Source organism: Vanellus vanellus, assembly GCF_965231255.1.
Source record: "Vanellus vanellus genome assembly, chromosome: 4".
Taxonomy (NCBI): domain Eukaryota; kingdom Metazoa; phylum Chordata; class Aves; order Charadriiformes; family Charadriidae; genus Vanellus; species Vanellus vanellus.
In genome coordinates, this window is record NC_138909.1 from 31,730,632 (window position 1) to 31,747,668 (window position 17,037).

The 17,037-nt window shown below is 43.9% G+C and overlaps 1 protein-coding gene across 2 annotated transcripts in view; it reads left to right on the forward strand.

Annotated features, from left to right (window-relative positions):
- Positions 1 to 17,037, forward strand: part of UNC5C (unc-5 netrin receptor C) — a gene marked incomplete at both ends in the record, with an annotated part of 259,193 nt that overhangs the window by 190,845 nt on the left and 51,311 nt on the right. For both annotated transcript variants that reach the window (XM_082482034.1, XM_082482035.1), the window contains one exon: positions 10,160 to 10,263. In XM_082482034.1, the coding sequence (XP_082338160.1) occupies positions 10,160 to 10,263 (104 nt within the window). The remainder of the gene's footprint in view (positions 1 to 10,159; positions 10,264 to 17,037) is intronic.

The following is a 17,037-nucleotide window of genomic DNA, read 5'->3' on the forward strand; positions in this document are numbered from 1 at the left end:
TCCCTCTTTCTCTCCTCCTCCTCCTCTTTCTCCTTCTCCTTTTCTCCTCCTCATTCTCTCTTTTCTCCCTTATCCTCACTGGCCTTATACTGGAATAATTGTGTCCTCTCAAGGGCTGGAGCTGCACTCCATTAAAACAAACAAAAAAAATAGCATTCAACATCTCTGTTCACTGAGCGTGTAATAGAATTAACTGAAAAGTAATTTGAAAGTGTGAAAAATGTGCATCCTGGAAAAACGGCTTGTATTTGTTTAATGCAGGGTCAGGCATGTGTCAGAAAGTACATAACAACCTAGTCAATGAAAGTTCTCTGTGAAAATCAATTGCAACATCGCTCCGGCCAAGAGCTTCAGTTATTCAGGAAGGGAGTAATCTATAAATACGGAGTGAAGATGCTGCTGGTTTTCAAAGGCTGCCCATGCTAGCAATATAAACAGGAAAAGAGTCTGAGTCTAAAGCCAACATCCTGGCTTCTCTAAGTGTTCAGGGCATTTAACGGCATCTCATCGTTACACTCTTGGATGATGAGTATGGTGGGAAATCACTCCCTTCTGTGCAGGCTGTTTCTGAAAAGGAGGAGGAACAATAGGTGATAGAAACATCATTATTTTCAGCTTCTTTCCTATTTCATGGGATTCATCTTCCCGAGGCATTGGTCTCCCCGTGAGAACAGCTGAGCATTTCAACCTCTTAAAATAGGAGATTTGTTGGGATTAATTTTCACTTTGCCATTGTAGATATCTCAGTAACTAACAAAGTAGGGACACCTAATGTGTGCCTTGGTGGAGCTGGAAGGATATAATTTTCTGAGATATTGGCCCATGAAAGTGCTAAAACGCATTTTCTATTTATTCACACATTTCTTATTTATTCTAGGCACATCCTATCAGGAGCACTAGGAGTCACTAATATGTTTTGATACATTTTTTCTGCTCAATTAAAAAAAAGTTACTTTTCTGGAGGGAGGAAGGAGGGGGTTTGGGTAGCTTTATCTTTGGCTGAAAAAAACCCAAGCCCAATATAAAATTTTAATGTGAGTTTTATGTAACGAGACTGATGTCACTGAACAGCTAAAACCTAACAGGGCAAAATTCCTGTTAAAAGAATGAATGAGGCCTGAGCCTGTGTAACCGAGAGTAGAGTTAAACCCACTGGAAAATACATCTGATAAAGACTAAACAATAGCTGCAGGATTTGACCTAATTTTTAGATCAGATAATAAAGGGGCGGCTCAGACAAATTGCTCTGAGCCCATGCGTGTAAAGCAGCCTCACTTTTCATTTGCTCCAGTTTGGTGTGGCTGTAGCCTCACTGACTTCATGATGTTAACCCGGGCTGTCCTTGAGAAAATATAGCCTTAAATCTGCTGCCTGGTTTTGGATTTGTTGAAAACCTATAAGAAAATAGCAGCTTTCTCCATAATTTCTGTTACCTGATCTTTTTTGGTCTAATGAATGTGAATATTGTCTTCTTTTCCTATATTAATTACCTAAAGGCAGAATTAAAAAAAAAAAAATCATTTTAAAAAGCCCTGAGGTAGTAAGGAACTGTGCTTGTTAATCTTTTGTATAATTTGATATTAGTTTCCTACATACTTATCTAAAAGCCTTTTTTCCCCCCAGACATTTTTTCAAAGGAATGTAGCTAATTTATGCATGTCAGATACTGTATACTGATAAGATAAATGCAGTACAGAAAGTAGACTCGTTCACCTGATGGTTTATCTCCACTTACAAGGGGTATGCAGTCGTACAAAGAAACAGATATGAAAAAAAAGTCACAGATTCTTTACTGACACTGAGTTATCTCACCTTTTAGTACTGGGGCCCATGCTCCGCGTTACGTTGCTGCAGTGCCTTTCTTCCCTCTCTTCACAAACCTAATCCAAGCAACGCTGTAAGGACATGTTCCTGTAGCCACCAAAGCATTACAGCACGTTGCAGTAGATACAGAGTTGGGTGGATGTCGAGATAAGGCGAGCGAGCTGGGAAGGGCATCACTGGAAAGTTTTTATAGGAAGGTTTGTCCAGGATATGTGGCATTAAAAAATAACCCCCAAACGTGTTTTGTGTAGTTTGATAAGTGTGTATGAGAGTTAGCAGATAGGACCGTAATTCCTTCCTTGTGTACCATTTAAGCTTCTGCTAATTAATATCTGCTGCTTGTAGTTAATAAAGCGATAACTGAGGCACGTGGTCTTGAGCTGAGATTACTGAAGGGAGAGCGGCAGATGACAGAAAGGGCAGCAGAGAAGTTAACTGAGCATTTAACATATTTGATACTACCGCTCTGCTTTTGCTTCTGATATAGGCATGTTTCTCTACCGCTTCCCAAGTCAGCAGGCTTGACAGACTCCCAAACTTACAGATGCAGTTGCAAAAGTAATAAATACATACCACATTGCTTTGGAATAAAGAGCTAAGACTTTATAAATTAAGATGGACTTGACTTCACTGTTAACGTTTCTTAAAAAAAAACAAAAGGAAGCCCCTTTACTGAATTTATATGAATTTAATCCCTCAGTAGGAGCCTTGAGAATATCCTACCTACTCTGTCAGGTCTAAGAAATGATCGTTTTTTCAGTAGAGTCTGCTTAGTGCCTGGTGATGACACATAGATGCAGTCAGGAAGTTAACAAAATTGTGTGTGTATTTTGGTAGTGACCTGACAGCTGTGTGAGTCCGATTAGTGCATCAGAACAACAACAAAATACCACATTTATAAGAGTTATTTCCTGTTTCAGTGTGTTGTAAATTCAATTCTACATATGAATTGCAATGTGCACTTGGTGTTACTAATGTCTTCTTTAGTGTCTTTAGTGTATCTGTCATCTAGAAAGGCACCTGTTGAGGTTAGGTCATTTGAACTTTACGTTTAGATTTATTTAAAAAACAAGAACTTTGGATTCCATCTTCAATCACCAAATAAAGTAGTGAATAAAATTAAGTTTATAAGATAGTTTGCAGGTTAAGCTTACAAAGAAAAACAAGAAATATCGAACTATTAAGCGAAAATATAAGAGGAGGAGAACAGTGCGATCGATGTACACCTGGGAATCCATCTGCTCAGTGAATTCTTGATAAAGTTCGCTTGCTTGTATTTTTTATAGTTGTATCAATACCAAATGTGTTGAGTGGGTCGTTCTTCATTATAAACATACCCACGTGGAAACTGTTGCAGAAGGGTGTTTTGTCTGACCAGCACCTGGCTGAACTAGCTTAGAGCTGAAGAGAGAAGGGGAAAAAAATGTTTTTTTTCTGTAGGCGTGCAGGCGGTGAGGCTCCGAGGAGTCATCGTGGTGCAGCGTTGTCCCCAGCTGGCTGAAGATGCCATCGACAGAATGAGGGGCTGGCAGGTGCGCACCTCCCGTTTGCTCAGGCTGTAAATACGTAAGGAACAAAAGAGGAGACAAGGTCCTGGCTCCAGCAAAGCGTCTTGCAGGTTGTAGCCTGGGTGTTCATTACCTCCTTCAGTACCTCAGGTCAGCAAGGTAGCAGCCTGTGTCCCCAAAACATGTTGTGCACTTCCAAAAGGTCTGCCTCAGTCCCCATCAGCTGCACGGTGACCAAAGCTGATGTGGATTCTTGGCTGGGTGGGATGGCAGCCCGAGGCCTCGCTCCCCGGGCCACTGGAGGGATCTGGACAAGCTCAGCCCAAGCTGTGGGCTGCCAGGCATCTTTGGAAAGGAGGAAGCTCCACCGTCCCTGATGTTCCTCTCCAGGTTGAGAAGGTGGCTGGGGCAGCCTCGTGGTGCCACAGCATTTGTCCTTAGGGCCGGCCAGATGTGAAACAGCCCATCCAGAGAAGGAAAGTGGCACAGAGTTGTGTACGGAGCATTAAGATGAGGTTTCGAGGTGTTATTTCCTCTGTCCTCAGCTCCAACCGTTGATGCTTGGGCCAGCTGCGAGCGCAGCCCTGTGCCACCGCAGTCTCATCCCCTGAGCAGCAGCGCACCGAAGGAGGGCAGGAGGCTTTGATCAGCACCCAGCGTGCGGCTGATGCAGCCGGGGATGCCGCAGGGCGAGGCGCCACACTTACAGCAGCGGTTGATAGAGGCTTCAGAGGGATCCCCTGGGCTACAGACTGATGACACTCCTGTGACTGTCTCAGTGGAAATCTGGTTTAAGCTAATTAACAACGGAGGGTTGGAACCACACAAGGACAAAATGAAAAAAAAAAAAAAAAAAAAGATTTTTTTGTACCTAACCTTTCCATTACTTACCCACCAGTGTGATTGATCCCCACACAAAACTCAGCTGTGAACAGAAAAGAGAGGCCAAAGTATGCCTGATAGTACATGGTTTCTTACACTTAGAATTGCAATTCACTCTCTAATGCCTTTTTTGCAGAAAAAGGTGTCTGTTAACTCCACCTGCATCGTGGACAGTGATGGAAGAGGAATGGGTCAGTTTTACAATATTAGTCATGTTTCTCTAACTCAGCACCAGTCATTCAAGTTTGGGAATAAATGCAGTGAGATGTTGCAAGCAAGTGGATCCTTTTTCATTTTGTAGAACATCAGTGGCATTTTCCCACTCTTTTTACACTGTTATTTTTCTGTTTGGGTATTTCTCAGTAGGCTAGGTGAAATTAAAACAGCGTTGAACCTTGCCTCTTGAGAACACTCTCAATGGTAGGACGTAGACTTGAAGTGGAGAGCTTGGCTACCTATTGATCCTCTAATAATGGATAAAATAATACCAAGCCATATTCCTTTTTTATCTGGTGTTTTAATTGCATTTTTTGCTTATGACCTGTTCAGTTTTATATGGATGACTATATATACATACCCATATACAGCAAGTTATCTTCTATATGGAAATATGTACTTCTTGTGAAAGTCTTTTTACATTCTTAAAACCTTATTTCTCTGAAGGCACACACCAAACGTACTTCTCTCAATGGCCATAGTTAATATGGTCCCTTCCAACCCCTACCATCCTGTGATTCTGTGTGAAAGTTGGATAGAAAATAATGTGTTTTTTTTTTTTTCTGTGCTCTTAATGCTTGCTCATTTTTTGAATTGTTTGTTATAGAAGAAAGTTGATGTTGGAGTTACTAGAAGGAGCACAGAGTCTTTAAGGTCTACCAAGGGCAGAAATCCATCTTTCCCTGACAGTAATGCTGCATTGTTCTGTTCGTTTCTGGTTTACATCTAATTCCTGGCTGACAAGTGTCCGTTTTTCATGCTCATTCATTAGTCACCCTTGCATTAGCACTGCCTTGAAGGCGTCTGGTCTGCCTCTTATCACATTTCTCAGAAATGATAAAAGATATCCTTAAAGTTTCACCCACCCACCCATCACAATAAAACCCAGAACAGCAAAGACATAAAATACATTTGATTTAAAAAAAAAAAAAAAAGAATAGGGTCATTCTATGCTCTTTCTTAGAAGTTGACAGGTAGAAAAGGAAGTGGGGAAATGTCATGGGTTCCTGTAGAAACTGTCACCTTTAGCAGGCAAAAATGCAACTTCTGAGTGGTTTGTAAGCTAAAAATGCAAGGAATTCATTTAGCAGTGCATCAAAACTAAGGGCTAGTGCCCCTCTCCCCAAAAAGCACAGCGATTTATAAATTAAACCACCAATACGGTGTACACTGAGATTCTGATTTCCCGTTACACTATTTCAGTTTTATGCTTGTGGAAATTCTCTCATTTCAATGCAGCTCTGAAAGCAGCCATCTGTCCTTACCGGAGAGGGTTGTGCAGGAGTATTTCAGGAGCCTTGGAGGAAAGTCTCGTCTTAAGTATGCTGTAAATGTGCTGCGATACATGCCACAAGAACCCCCTCTGAATTTACTAAGACTACGCTTTAGTAAAGAAAATAGAGCCTGGATGAAAGCGGCAGACCAGAATTTTAATTTTTCTTCCCGGTTTCTTTCTATGAAGACAGCCCTGAAGGGAAGTTAGAGGCGGAGGAAAATGCCTGATGGGGCTGCGGGCTGTCCCCTGAGCCTGGTGGTGACATCCCCACCTGCAGCTGGGTGAAAGACGTGAGAGAGAGCTGGTGAGAAAAACATCGCTGTCCACCGGGGCTCGCTGCGCTCCAGAAGAGATGAGCTGTGGCAGCAATATTACCTCTGTAAGGGAAGGAAGAGTATTGCTAACACAGCCAATCAGGGGTTATTCTGTATTACCAAAATAATAATGGAAAGAAAGTGCAACTGCCTCTCTCTTGTGTCTCTCCCTATTGAAGGTGAGGGTAGAGAAGGCTCTCTCTCAGCGTCACATTAACAGGGCTGCTGCCGACCCCAGGCTTTAATAATTCACACTGCCTCTTCACAGACAAAGAGGTCCTGACCCAGAATGGATCAAATGTTTTATTGTTTTGCTTTCTCAGGCATATTTTCTGAAGATTGTTAAAACTTTTTTTCTGGGTTTTTTTTTTTTTAATGGGATGTATTTTATTCGTCTTTTACCACTCTCTGGGAAAATGTATCCCTTCTGTCCTTGCTTGCAAGCAATCGTAACTTACGTGACACCTTGAAAAAGTGAAAAATGTTATTGAAAATGCTCTGCTTGGAAAAGATCCAAAGTCCCTCAGTACATTAGCAAGCTCACCCACTCCTGGTCAAGAGTGTGAAGTTGCCATGATGACTATAATTGTTAAATGGCAAAGGAAGCTGAAGATTGAAGAATTAGAAGGGCATCGTTGTTTTCCACAGAAATCATACTGCAAAGGCCATAGAAAAAAACAGTCATTTCACAACCCAGTGCCGTCCCAGCAGGGTGTTCCGTGATAGTTAGAGAAGGTGACAAAGTTCTTTGTCCAGGCCCTCTGCTTCTTCATTACTTTAAAAACGCACTTTGTTAACTTGTTTGTCTCTTACAACCAGCAAACCTTATGCTTGCTTAGGTAAAACCTGCCCTGCGCAGACAACATCTGTAGCTATTTGTAGGTGGCATGGCTGCGGTGGGAAGTGGTGGGTAGTTCTGGTGGGATGAAGTTGGAAACACGTGGAGGGGAGCCAACAGAATAGAGTATAAGAGCTCGCAATCTTGTAAATATACAATTACGTCCTTTTTCTACCCCCCCGCCCCCAAATTAGTATCGTTTACTCAATAGTATCTAATGGCTCCTTTGAGAACATTACTGTCTATTATTTCAAGGCCTCGACTTAGTGTATTTTTAGTTTGTGGATCATTGACCCGCTCGCATCCAATGGCGCCGTTAAAGCGCCTGCACACAGGAAGGGGCCGCGCGGGCGGGGGGCAGCCGGGGGAGCCGGGGTCCCGCTCAGAATCCCACAGGATTTGTCTCACCTGCTGCAGCGCCACTGCAACGCTTCCCAGGGAAAAGGGGCTGTTCCTACCCAGCAATTCCAGGTGTTGATAATGAAGAGGTTAAAGCGGGATTTTTTATTGTTATTGCACATTCCTAGACTAATGCTATTTACTTCTGTATGCATTAAAATTTGGGTTTTTTTTTAAAGGCAAGCGCTTTATGAGAGGTGATTATTGTGCACGTGAGGCTGTGAAGAACTTCAGAGCTCTATTAATGTTTCAGGAAGGTAGGCAGGACAGTAAATCAATGTGTCAAGGAAAAATCTCAGATTATTATCTATCTAATCAGCCTTCACTGTCTTCATCCCTCTGTATCTGAACACCTGAAACTATTATTAATGTACTAGTTATTACTGTGCTTATATGCTTCCATTACCAGCACGGTAACTTTCTCATTTATCCTCAGCCATGGTATTAGAGCACAATACATCTGTTATAATTGTCTGTACCATGCATATATGTGTACCTGATAGATGCGCTAGGGTGTACCTGATGTGGAGGTAATTCTTTTCCTTTGGAAATACCTGTGGAACTATATGATCATATAGTTACTGCTAGCAGTGTTTGCTAATCTAAAGCAAACTGTATGAACCTGGTGTTACGTGTGCTCGGGGTACCTATCAAGCCTGGGCCAAAGGAATAATGTCACATCCTGAGAAACCCACCAGCTCCTGAAAGAGCTGCTCATCTCTGTGTTTAACATGCAGAAGTACAGCAGGCCAAAACTCAGCATATTGTCCTTGGAATGACTCCCACCCACCGGGCACCTGTAGGGTTTTAGGTTTACTCGAATTAAGCTGTACAACCTCTGTGTCCCCCTGTCAGAGAGCGTGGGATGAAGCTGGTGGGCTGGTGATGCTGGAGCTGGCAACGCAGTGGGAGCTCAGTACAGGTATCAGAGACTGACCTGATCTGGTCAGTTGTCTTGCTGTGGTTGCTCTCACATGAACGAGCCTCACTGGCCTGGAATAACTCCAGTGTGACAAGGATGCTGACAGGCACAATCTGGTGAAGCTTGGCATGTCATCCTAAGAAATTATCATTTCCAGATGTTTGCTCCTCCTTTTTGCCATAAGTTACCCGGTGTCGGAGGTTAAAGCCCTCTTCATGAACAACTGAGATTAAAATGGAGGATTTTGTAGTGAGGTAGCTGTGACGTTGGCATGTGCTTCCTTTCAACAGAGGGTAACCCCCAAACAAGCAGACAGCTGGAGGCAGTAATTTCTTATATGGCCACAGGAGGAGCTGCCAAAGCTTATCTTTCTGTGCCCTGAACTGTGGCGATAAATCCCGTCCCATCAGAGGGGCTCTCAGCATCCCTGCCCTGTGTGCCGGAGGGGAAAGGAATGCCCGTGGTGGAGAGGGAGTGGGGGTTGGGGTCACTCCTCTTGTGCCTGCAGTGCAGGGGAAGAACAGAGATGCCTCGGTTTTCCTAGGGAAATGCATGGGTTTAAGGACATTAGAAGTTCACCCCACTATCAGCTTAAGTTAAAATCAGTATCTCCAGCTATGCCAGAGCTTTTCCACAATTAGATTGACATTTAATTCCAGGTAGTTGAGCAACCACACTTGCCCAATACAGGCTACAGCTGATTTTGATGGCAGATACCCCATCTCCTTTTCCATCTGTGCGTTTGCCTGCCCCAGATTTTTGCCTTTTGGTAGTGCTGATGCAGTTCCTGCTGGGGTCAGCTGTAAATCAGACCTTGGAGGTAATCTAGAAGAAAAATAACTCTTTGGATGGTTTATTTGTAAACTGGTTCAATTCAGTGATCTGTTTTCCAGCACAGCTGCATTTTATGGCTTCAAAATGTGAAATATTTGGCTTTTAAATTGTTCCCATATGACTTGTTTCCAATATGACACAAGTATTTGTGCAGCCTTGCTGTGAGCTGGCATAGGGAACTGGTCTGACTTCAGAACAAAAACTAAAATAAAAATAACTTTTTTTGCAAGTTTGTTTTTTTTTTTTTAAAGTCAGGCCAGCTCTCAGATATGGCCCTGTGTCCATTTGCAGCAGGGAGAAATATCCCCAGTCGCTACTGGGGCTGAATGCTCTTTTCTCCAAAACCCCGTCCTCCCTGGCACAGCGGAGAGGGTGCCACTCCATGGCGGAAATACGGAGCCAGTGATAAGGAGGGAAGTTCTGAATTGCATTTTACCACCAACACAAAGATATTACAGGAGCATACAAAAAAGCCAGAGCTCACAGCTTGATGAACCGGTCCAATGTTTGGAGGCGCATTCGGTGCCCCCTCTGCCTGCCACATTTCTGTGCTGCTGTGCCAGGATCCAAGCACAGTCCAGCTCCAGATTATGATTATTATTATTATTATCTATTTAGTGCTACAGGGATAATGATAAAGTGAAGAAAAATTAGCTAAAGCTGTAAAGTTAATGCTTATAAACTAAAAGTATATCAAATCGTAGCGCAAACACTGACATCCATGAGTTTAAGGCAACTCAGCTTACGTGCTTTAGTTTTACAGGTTTACTTAATTTTGTATAACTTTCTTCAGTGCTTCACTGGCATAGTTTACCAAACGTGAATTATCTGAAGAAGGGACTTGTTTTGCTTTTTGTTCTGTGTCTGGACATGACTTTCCACAGTGAGGCCTTCGATCCTGGCTGGGTTCACGTGCTCTACCACAATATAAATAATAAATCCACTATGAAACCTTTGACCGCTTAATGTTGGAATGAAGTGAAAACATGTCCTGGTCTTTTTTAAGTGCTTCAATTTCCAGGGAGCAGAAATGCTATTTTCTCTGTTTAGAAAGATCCCTCGCATTTATACAGTATGGCAATCAAATATAATTTATACGACCAGCTACTAATACTAATTCTTTTTCTTCTTCTTCTGCCTCCCCAGATCTCCGGAAAACTTTCGAGCAGGAGCCCTTGGGGAAAGAAGTGTCCCTGGAGCAAGAGGTCCTGCTCCAGTGCCGTCCCCCCGAAGGCATCCCAGTAGCCGAGGTGAGCAGCAAGAGCAGTGTCCCGGCACTTGGACATCCTAACTAAGGCCCGATCGGTGGCTAATGGTGCAGTGAGCTGGGGCACGGCATGATGAATGGGTGGTAATGGAGAGCTGACTGACTGCTGCTGGTAGACAAGATTGATTGGGAACTGATTAATGGCTTCGGATTATGGTGCCTTGCTGGGCAGAGCTGCAGGCAGTTTGGTTTCAATTTGTTCTTCCCTTTCAAAAATCACAGTTATATCTGACATCCAAAGGACACGTAACTGGTGGAGCATATTAATACCAGCCTACTGTCTTTCCTTCTCCTTTAAAAAAAAAAAGAAACAACATTTCACTTATTCTGAGAGGCACCTTTCAAGCATAGTATAAAGACATTTTAATTTTTAGTTTGCCAGATTATATTTCCCTCACCTTTGTGGACATGCTTCCGTGTGCCCCAGCCGGCCAGCCTGGCACAAGAGGGTGAGCCGTGGTCCAGCACAGGCTCCCAGGTGAAGCAGCGTGGGGTGGGGGCAAGTAGGGTATGCGTCCGCCTAACGATCCATCTTCAGGCGCTTGTCTGGTTTTCTTGCTGGTAGTTAAGTAACCCCGGAGTGGGTCGCCTGCCCTCCACCTGGCAGGAGCGAGCCCACCCTTCGGCAAAATCTGTGCCCGCCGACAGCGGCGGGTGTCCCTGTGAACAAGAGTTTGCCTAAGCGCGGTGGTGGCTCCAGCTTCAGACTCGTTGCTCATGGGAGGGGGGTGGTCTTTGAGTCACAGGGGGGGCCTCTGAAATCCTAAATCCGCTGCGGCTCTTAAGAGAAAAATTGATTGTTAATGACGGTAATTCCCCTATCTGAATTCTCCTCGGTTTTCCTCTGCCACGCACAGAAGAAACTGTTGCCAATTTGCATTAGGATAAGTTAGACTGTCATGGCTAAGTAGCAAAGTGGTTGTCAGTCAGCGCTGATGACTGATTTCTCAGGAGATGAAGCTTAAAGTGTTACCTCCCCGTCTAACCCAAGTTTAGATTTAATCAGAATTGCAGAAACGTGTCCACAAACATCAGAAGGAATAATTAGCATAGAAGATTTTTCCCATTTTCTTTTTCAGTAGGCTGTTTTCTTTTCCTGTTAAGATCCCCAAAACTGTAAAGAGCATTTAGGTCTGCCAAGCCAGCTTGCTGACAACTGTAATACTAACCACTTGGCTTTCCTCAGGAACTTAGCCGCAATTTTTTATTTTCTTTTCTGATGCTTCTTTGCATCAAATCAACTTGCCGCTGTGCCACGACCAGAGTCTTTGCAACAGGATATGTTGTTCTGGAGGTGCAGGGTAGTACTGGGGAACTTCATTACCTTTGCTAGAAACGGAGATTGATGATGATGGGTAGTTTGTTTGAATGCAATGTCACAAGCACCTCTGAAATTTCAGCAGCCAGTCTGGTTATTCCCTCGGAAGGGTCTGTAATGCCCAGTCGGGCGGCTGGGACCCAAACAGCATGATTTAACATGACGCGTGGAAGTGATCTCTGAAAAGATCCTCTGTGAGCTGCTCTCGTAATAATTGCACTTTTTCCTGCCTTCTAGTATTCTGGCTCGCTCTGTCAATAGCCGAGATTCATGACTCTACATTAACTGGCTCTGAATCTTATTTGTACCGTGGTCAGGGCAGACACCAATTAACACTTGGCAGGCTCAGAAATCGTATACTCCCCATCTGACATTCAAAAGAACCATTCTCAGTGTTGGATTTTTTCCTCTCCTGACTTTTGAAGTCAGAAGGAGATCAAACACCCAGATTGGACAGCCGCCTAATACAGCCTCTTTGTAGATCCTTTCCAACACTATTAAAAGAACAAAGACCTGAACACTAATGAATATGAATACCTTAATGTGACACTTTATTACAGCCACTTGCTGAAGCTGGTAAGATAAATTTAAAAAAAATGGAAAGATAAAAGGTAACTTGGTGGGTTGAAGGATTACATGATTATTTTAATTTAGAGATGAATGGGTTCTGTGTTTAAGACTTCGTTTATTTGTTCGGAGAACTTTCTGATATGATGGTGCAGGTAACTAAGTAAGAAAGAACTTGGGAGAAGGCAGGCAGAAGGCTGAGGCTTTTTTCCATCTTGTTGAAAGCAGCATAGGGTAATGCATATGCTGCAGCTGTGAGCAGCATCTCCAAACGCTTTGGTGAGCGTGTACCTCAGACTCTTCCCACTCTGGGCACCGTGTTTTCTTTTGGTTTGGGGTTTTTTTCCACTTATTGCCTTCTGAAGTAGTAACCGGCTTTAACGCCAAAACAGAGGAAGAAAAGCTTACACTGTGATACTGTACACATTCAGTGTAATGTAATGCTGGAGGGCAGGCACACGGAGCCTTCCCCTTGCTTTTTCTCTTTGATTTTATTCTCCCCCTTCATTATTTTTTTTTCTTGGTATTTCAAAGTGGTGCGAACTACCATGCTCAGGGATACATTCGGTCTTCTTTTCAGTAGCTGGGGAATTTAGTCTTATAATTCCCAGCCTATTTAATTGCAATTAACTGTGTCAAGCTCTTATGGATCAATGCTAGTGCAGATCTTACTATGATTGAAAAACTGAGCCACATAGAAGCGTACAGCTGCTCCAGAGGGCAAGAAGGACAAAGACAGAGATGGGCAGGCAAAGCTTTTAAAGCAGCACTTACCAGTCCCTCAGATCCACGAGGACATGCCGAGCATTAGAGTAGGCTCAGATCACAGCCACTAAAAAAAAGCCCAAGATCCAAATAGAAGATAGCGTGTTAAAATACACCAGTCTCGTGGCCTGAGGTCAAATCCAAGTACGTCTTGCTTGTTCATTTGGGACCAGGTAAGGAACTGAGGGTTTGCTCAGTCACTGGGAGAACCAGATCAACTTCTCTGTGGCCATATGCCCATCAGCCCCAGCTGCACCGTGGCATGCCTCCCCACTCTGTTTTATAGCCAATATCAAGCTGAACCTACCTACAGGTTCTGAAACACCCAGGTAAATGCTTTGTCTTTCCCTATACCTGGCCCAAGCAAGCAGCAGAAGGATCAGCGCAGGTGCTGTTACACTGAGGTTTCCATACATAGCTGAGGGGTGAAGGGGCAAACTCACATATTCCTGCTGTGGAAAAAAAAAAAAAGGAATGGACATAAAACCAAACAACACCACAACACACTGCCCTAGCTCCACGCTTCCCTGCCTTCTGCTTTTCCTCAGTGGGGAGGGATAGGATAAGGTGGTGAGATAAGCAGTCTGACCTGCCAGGGCCGGTGGGAGCTGCCGGTGCTCAGCGGAGATCAGACAGATGCAGCTCCCTGGTGTCATCAGAAACATCCATTTCAATTCCCCTCTATTCTGTGTGTGCATTTTTTCAAGCCTAACCTGAGAAGGCAGGAAGGGTCCTGTTCTGCGACGCTCCAACAGTAATGGCAGAGTTACTAGCAATTAACCCCTTAGCTCAGTTAATTTGTTCTTTGAAAGATGCCAGCATTGTATAGCACATAATAAACTATAGCTAGAGACACCAAGTCACATCAAATTAGCTCATTGTGATAGGTTATAGATCAAAACATCAATGAGATGTAGGATTGGTTAATATACCGTAAGCTGCCAGATGAACTTTTGCATTGAAATGTGTGATTTGCTGTGCCTTTAACAAGGAGATAGTTGTTTCTTTAGTTATAATTGAGGTGTTTCACAGAGTGGTCTAATTGCAAAACAGGGTGCAACATACCGTTTGGTGACCCAGTTGGGTTTAAAACTGGATGGGATATTTATCCATGTTCATGGCTTTAATTAGGAACTAGAGCAAGGGGACAAGCATTCCTGAGTCAAGGGGCAGAAGAGGGTGTTTTGCCGAGTCAAGATGACTGTGACACAGACTTTATTCAGCTGCTCCGGCACAGGCAAAAGCTGGTGGAAGCTGGGGGCTTCTCCAAATAGGCAGCATCAGGTGGCTGCTCCATCTAATTGATTATTAATACGACCGCTGTTTGCTTTGTTTCATGAGAGCCACTTATGTTTTGCAGCAATTATCCCTTAATTGGGAGTTCATGTGTATGCATTTCCATGCAGGTGTGTGTTGCTGAGGCAGTGGTTTATATTCCCAGCAGAAAAGTGAGCTCTAAGATAGGGGAGTAGAGGAGTTTGTGGCCACAAATACTAATTAGCTGGGAAGTGACACTGTCCTTTGCAGTGCCTTGCAACATACAGTAGAACTGCCTTTGGCTGTCAGCGGGAGGAAGAGTGGGGAGGCGGGGGCAGGTTTGTGTGCAGAAGGAGCACAGCCCAAAAGAATGAGGCCCGCTCATTCCTTTTGCCCTGGAGAGCCATTGAGTAAGGTCTGGCAATGCAGGCCTGTCCTTCTCCAAAGTGATAAAGCTCTCTGTAATTGTCAGTGTCTGGTCCCATACATTTCTCTTCCTTTTTACATACTTTTTACACCTCAATCTAGTGGTGGATGGTTAGGGAACTCATTTGAGAAGTAAGAGAGGTAGGTTACAACCGCCTGCGTGAATACAGCCTTGTGTTTGGATCTCGTGCTTCCCTGGGAAATATGCTGACTACTAGCTTATTAGGTGGCCTTATTTTTACATTTCCTACCAGTTTATTTCCACAGTGCAGAAAGCCACACACAGCTCTTCTTGCAGGACTGAGTTTTTTTTTGAAACCTGAATTTTCTATGGGATCTACCCCTATACTTTTCCTTTCTGGAGTAGTTCTGTTGATGCTGATGCAAGTGAGGGCAGAGCATGCTCCTAAGCTGCTGTACGATTGGCGCAGGCAAGGGTGATCTGTGGGACTGGAGAATGGTCAGGTTTCTCGTTCCTCCATAAAATGTTGTAATGGGAGGTTTTCTACAAGAGCAGTGACCTGAACCCCGCTAGCTTGTTCTCTCTACAGCTTGCTTTTTGTGGCAAAGATGGCTCTGGGGTGCTGGTTTTGCTAACACAAACTACCTCTCCTCTTCATGCTATACTCAGAAAAAGCAGCATTTTACCACATATTTTTGGAAGATAGGCAATGTGGGGGACAGCTTTTTGCTGCATTTTTTGATGAGGTAGTTGGGTGTACCTTCCATCTTCCCCTTTAGAGAAGATAGCTTCTAGTCTTGGAGATACTATTCTGTAAGCCTACAAGATTAGGCCATCAGGTCCTACTTCAACACCAACTGATTCTTGTTCCCTATAGCCACCAGGCCTTGTGGCACCTGAAGTGCAAGAGTTACCTCCGGCAGGAGTTAGCAGAGCCCCTGGTTCTTACCAGCACCCTCAGTCACCCGGCGATAGAGTTTGCCTTGGTCACTTCCTCTGGCGGTAACTTCTTCAGATGCAGTGCTCACCTTAGGTGTAAAGAATTAAGACACTCCCATGTTTTAAGGGAGGTGTTTCCAAAATGCAGTCTGCAGAGTGCACACCAGCTGTCCCTTAAAAGTCGTCTGGTCAGGTTTTCTTGGATTTTGCTCAGGAATTTCCATGTGCTTCTAGAATTGATGCTTTTCTTTTACTGAAAAGTGTAACCTGGACAAAATCCCATATACTTGAAAACTGGTAAGAGGAATTGTCTGTACAACAATAGGCCCGATGCCGGTCTCAGGGAGAACAGGAAAGGGGTTGTCCTCAGGGACTGCAGCCACCACCCAACATCCTGTTCCCTTATTGAACTTAATGATCCTGAAAAACATATAGCTCTGTGCTGTGAAGAAAGCAGACATCTATTTATCTATCTATCCATCCACCCAAAAAACTGCAGACGTCACATTGGTAAGCAACCCATTTAAAGCTGTTTCCAAACAGACACCTCCCAGTTGGTTTGGGGATGGGGGAGTCCACATGCCCACGTGGTGCCAAAAGCATCAACCAACACATGAGACCTCCATTCTGAACCCCTCTTTCAAGCGGGAAAGGGAGCCCAGCAATTCCTGGTGGCCACACAGCAGCCACTGTGGTTTTTGGTTAATGATGCTGTGATCTGTATTTGAATTTGAGGCTCTATGAAACAAAGTTCTCCATCTGCTACTATCTGAGCCATGCAGTCCACCTCGGCCTTTGAAGTTTCTTCTGTGAGGCTTCACTTCCCTGTTGTGCATAAAGCGGAGCTGTAATAGGGCCGGAGACATCCAGCAGCTGTAGGTACACCCTGTGAAGATTTTAGTACTCAAGCAGAAAGCTGGATATATATGCAATTAAGGAAGTGTTTCCACAGCAGGAACACAAATTCCCCTTATTGGCAGCAGAAGCACAGTAGCAACAACTGAACAAAATGTCACGGTGCTTTGCATTTGCTGTCTTATTCTCAATATGTGTTTTGCAGTCTCTCGTAGCTGTAATTTCATCCTCTTTGGAGGCCACTCTTTTTTCCTCTTTTTTTTTTTTAACCTTAAACAGGTACAAAAATCTATTTCCAGCAAGTAGTGTGCAGAGGACAGCATCCTCTTCAGCGGGCAGTTGCTGGGATGAAAGTGTACATTTGAAACCAAATCCAAAAACCAAATAACATTCTTGAAAGAGGCACTCAAGTCTCAAGGTACCTGAAATAGCTGCTGGCTCCATAGCCCATATGAGTTTTCTCAGTCTCACTTGGGCCTCTTGTACTGTGTCCAAGTCAGTAGTTAGCTTCACAAATGTTTTATTCTTCCTGGCACGTGTATGTGTTACCCTTACTACAAATATGGTATGGGATGCGTGTCTGTTGTTACAATTGGGGTGAAGAAGGGGAGCTGTGATTTCCCTGTGGCAGCAGGGACTGCGGCAAGGCTAGTGGTGCCACCGCGACC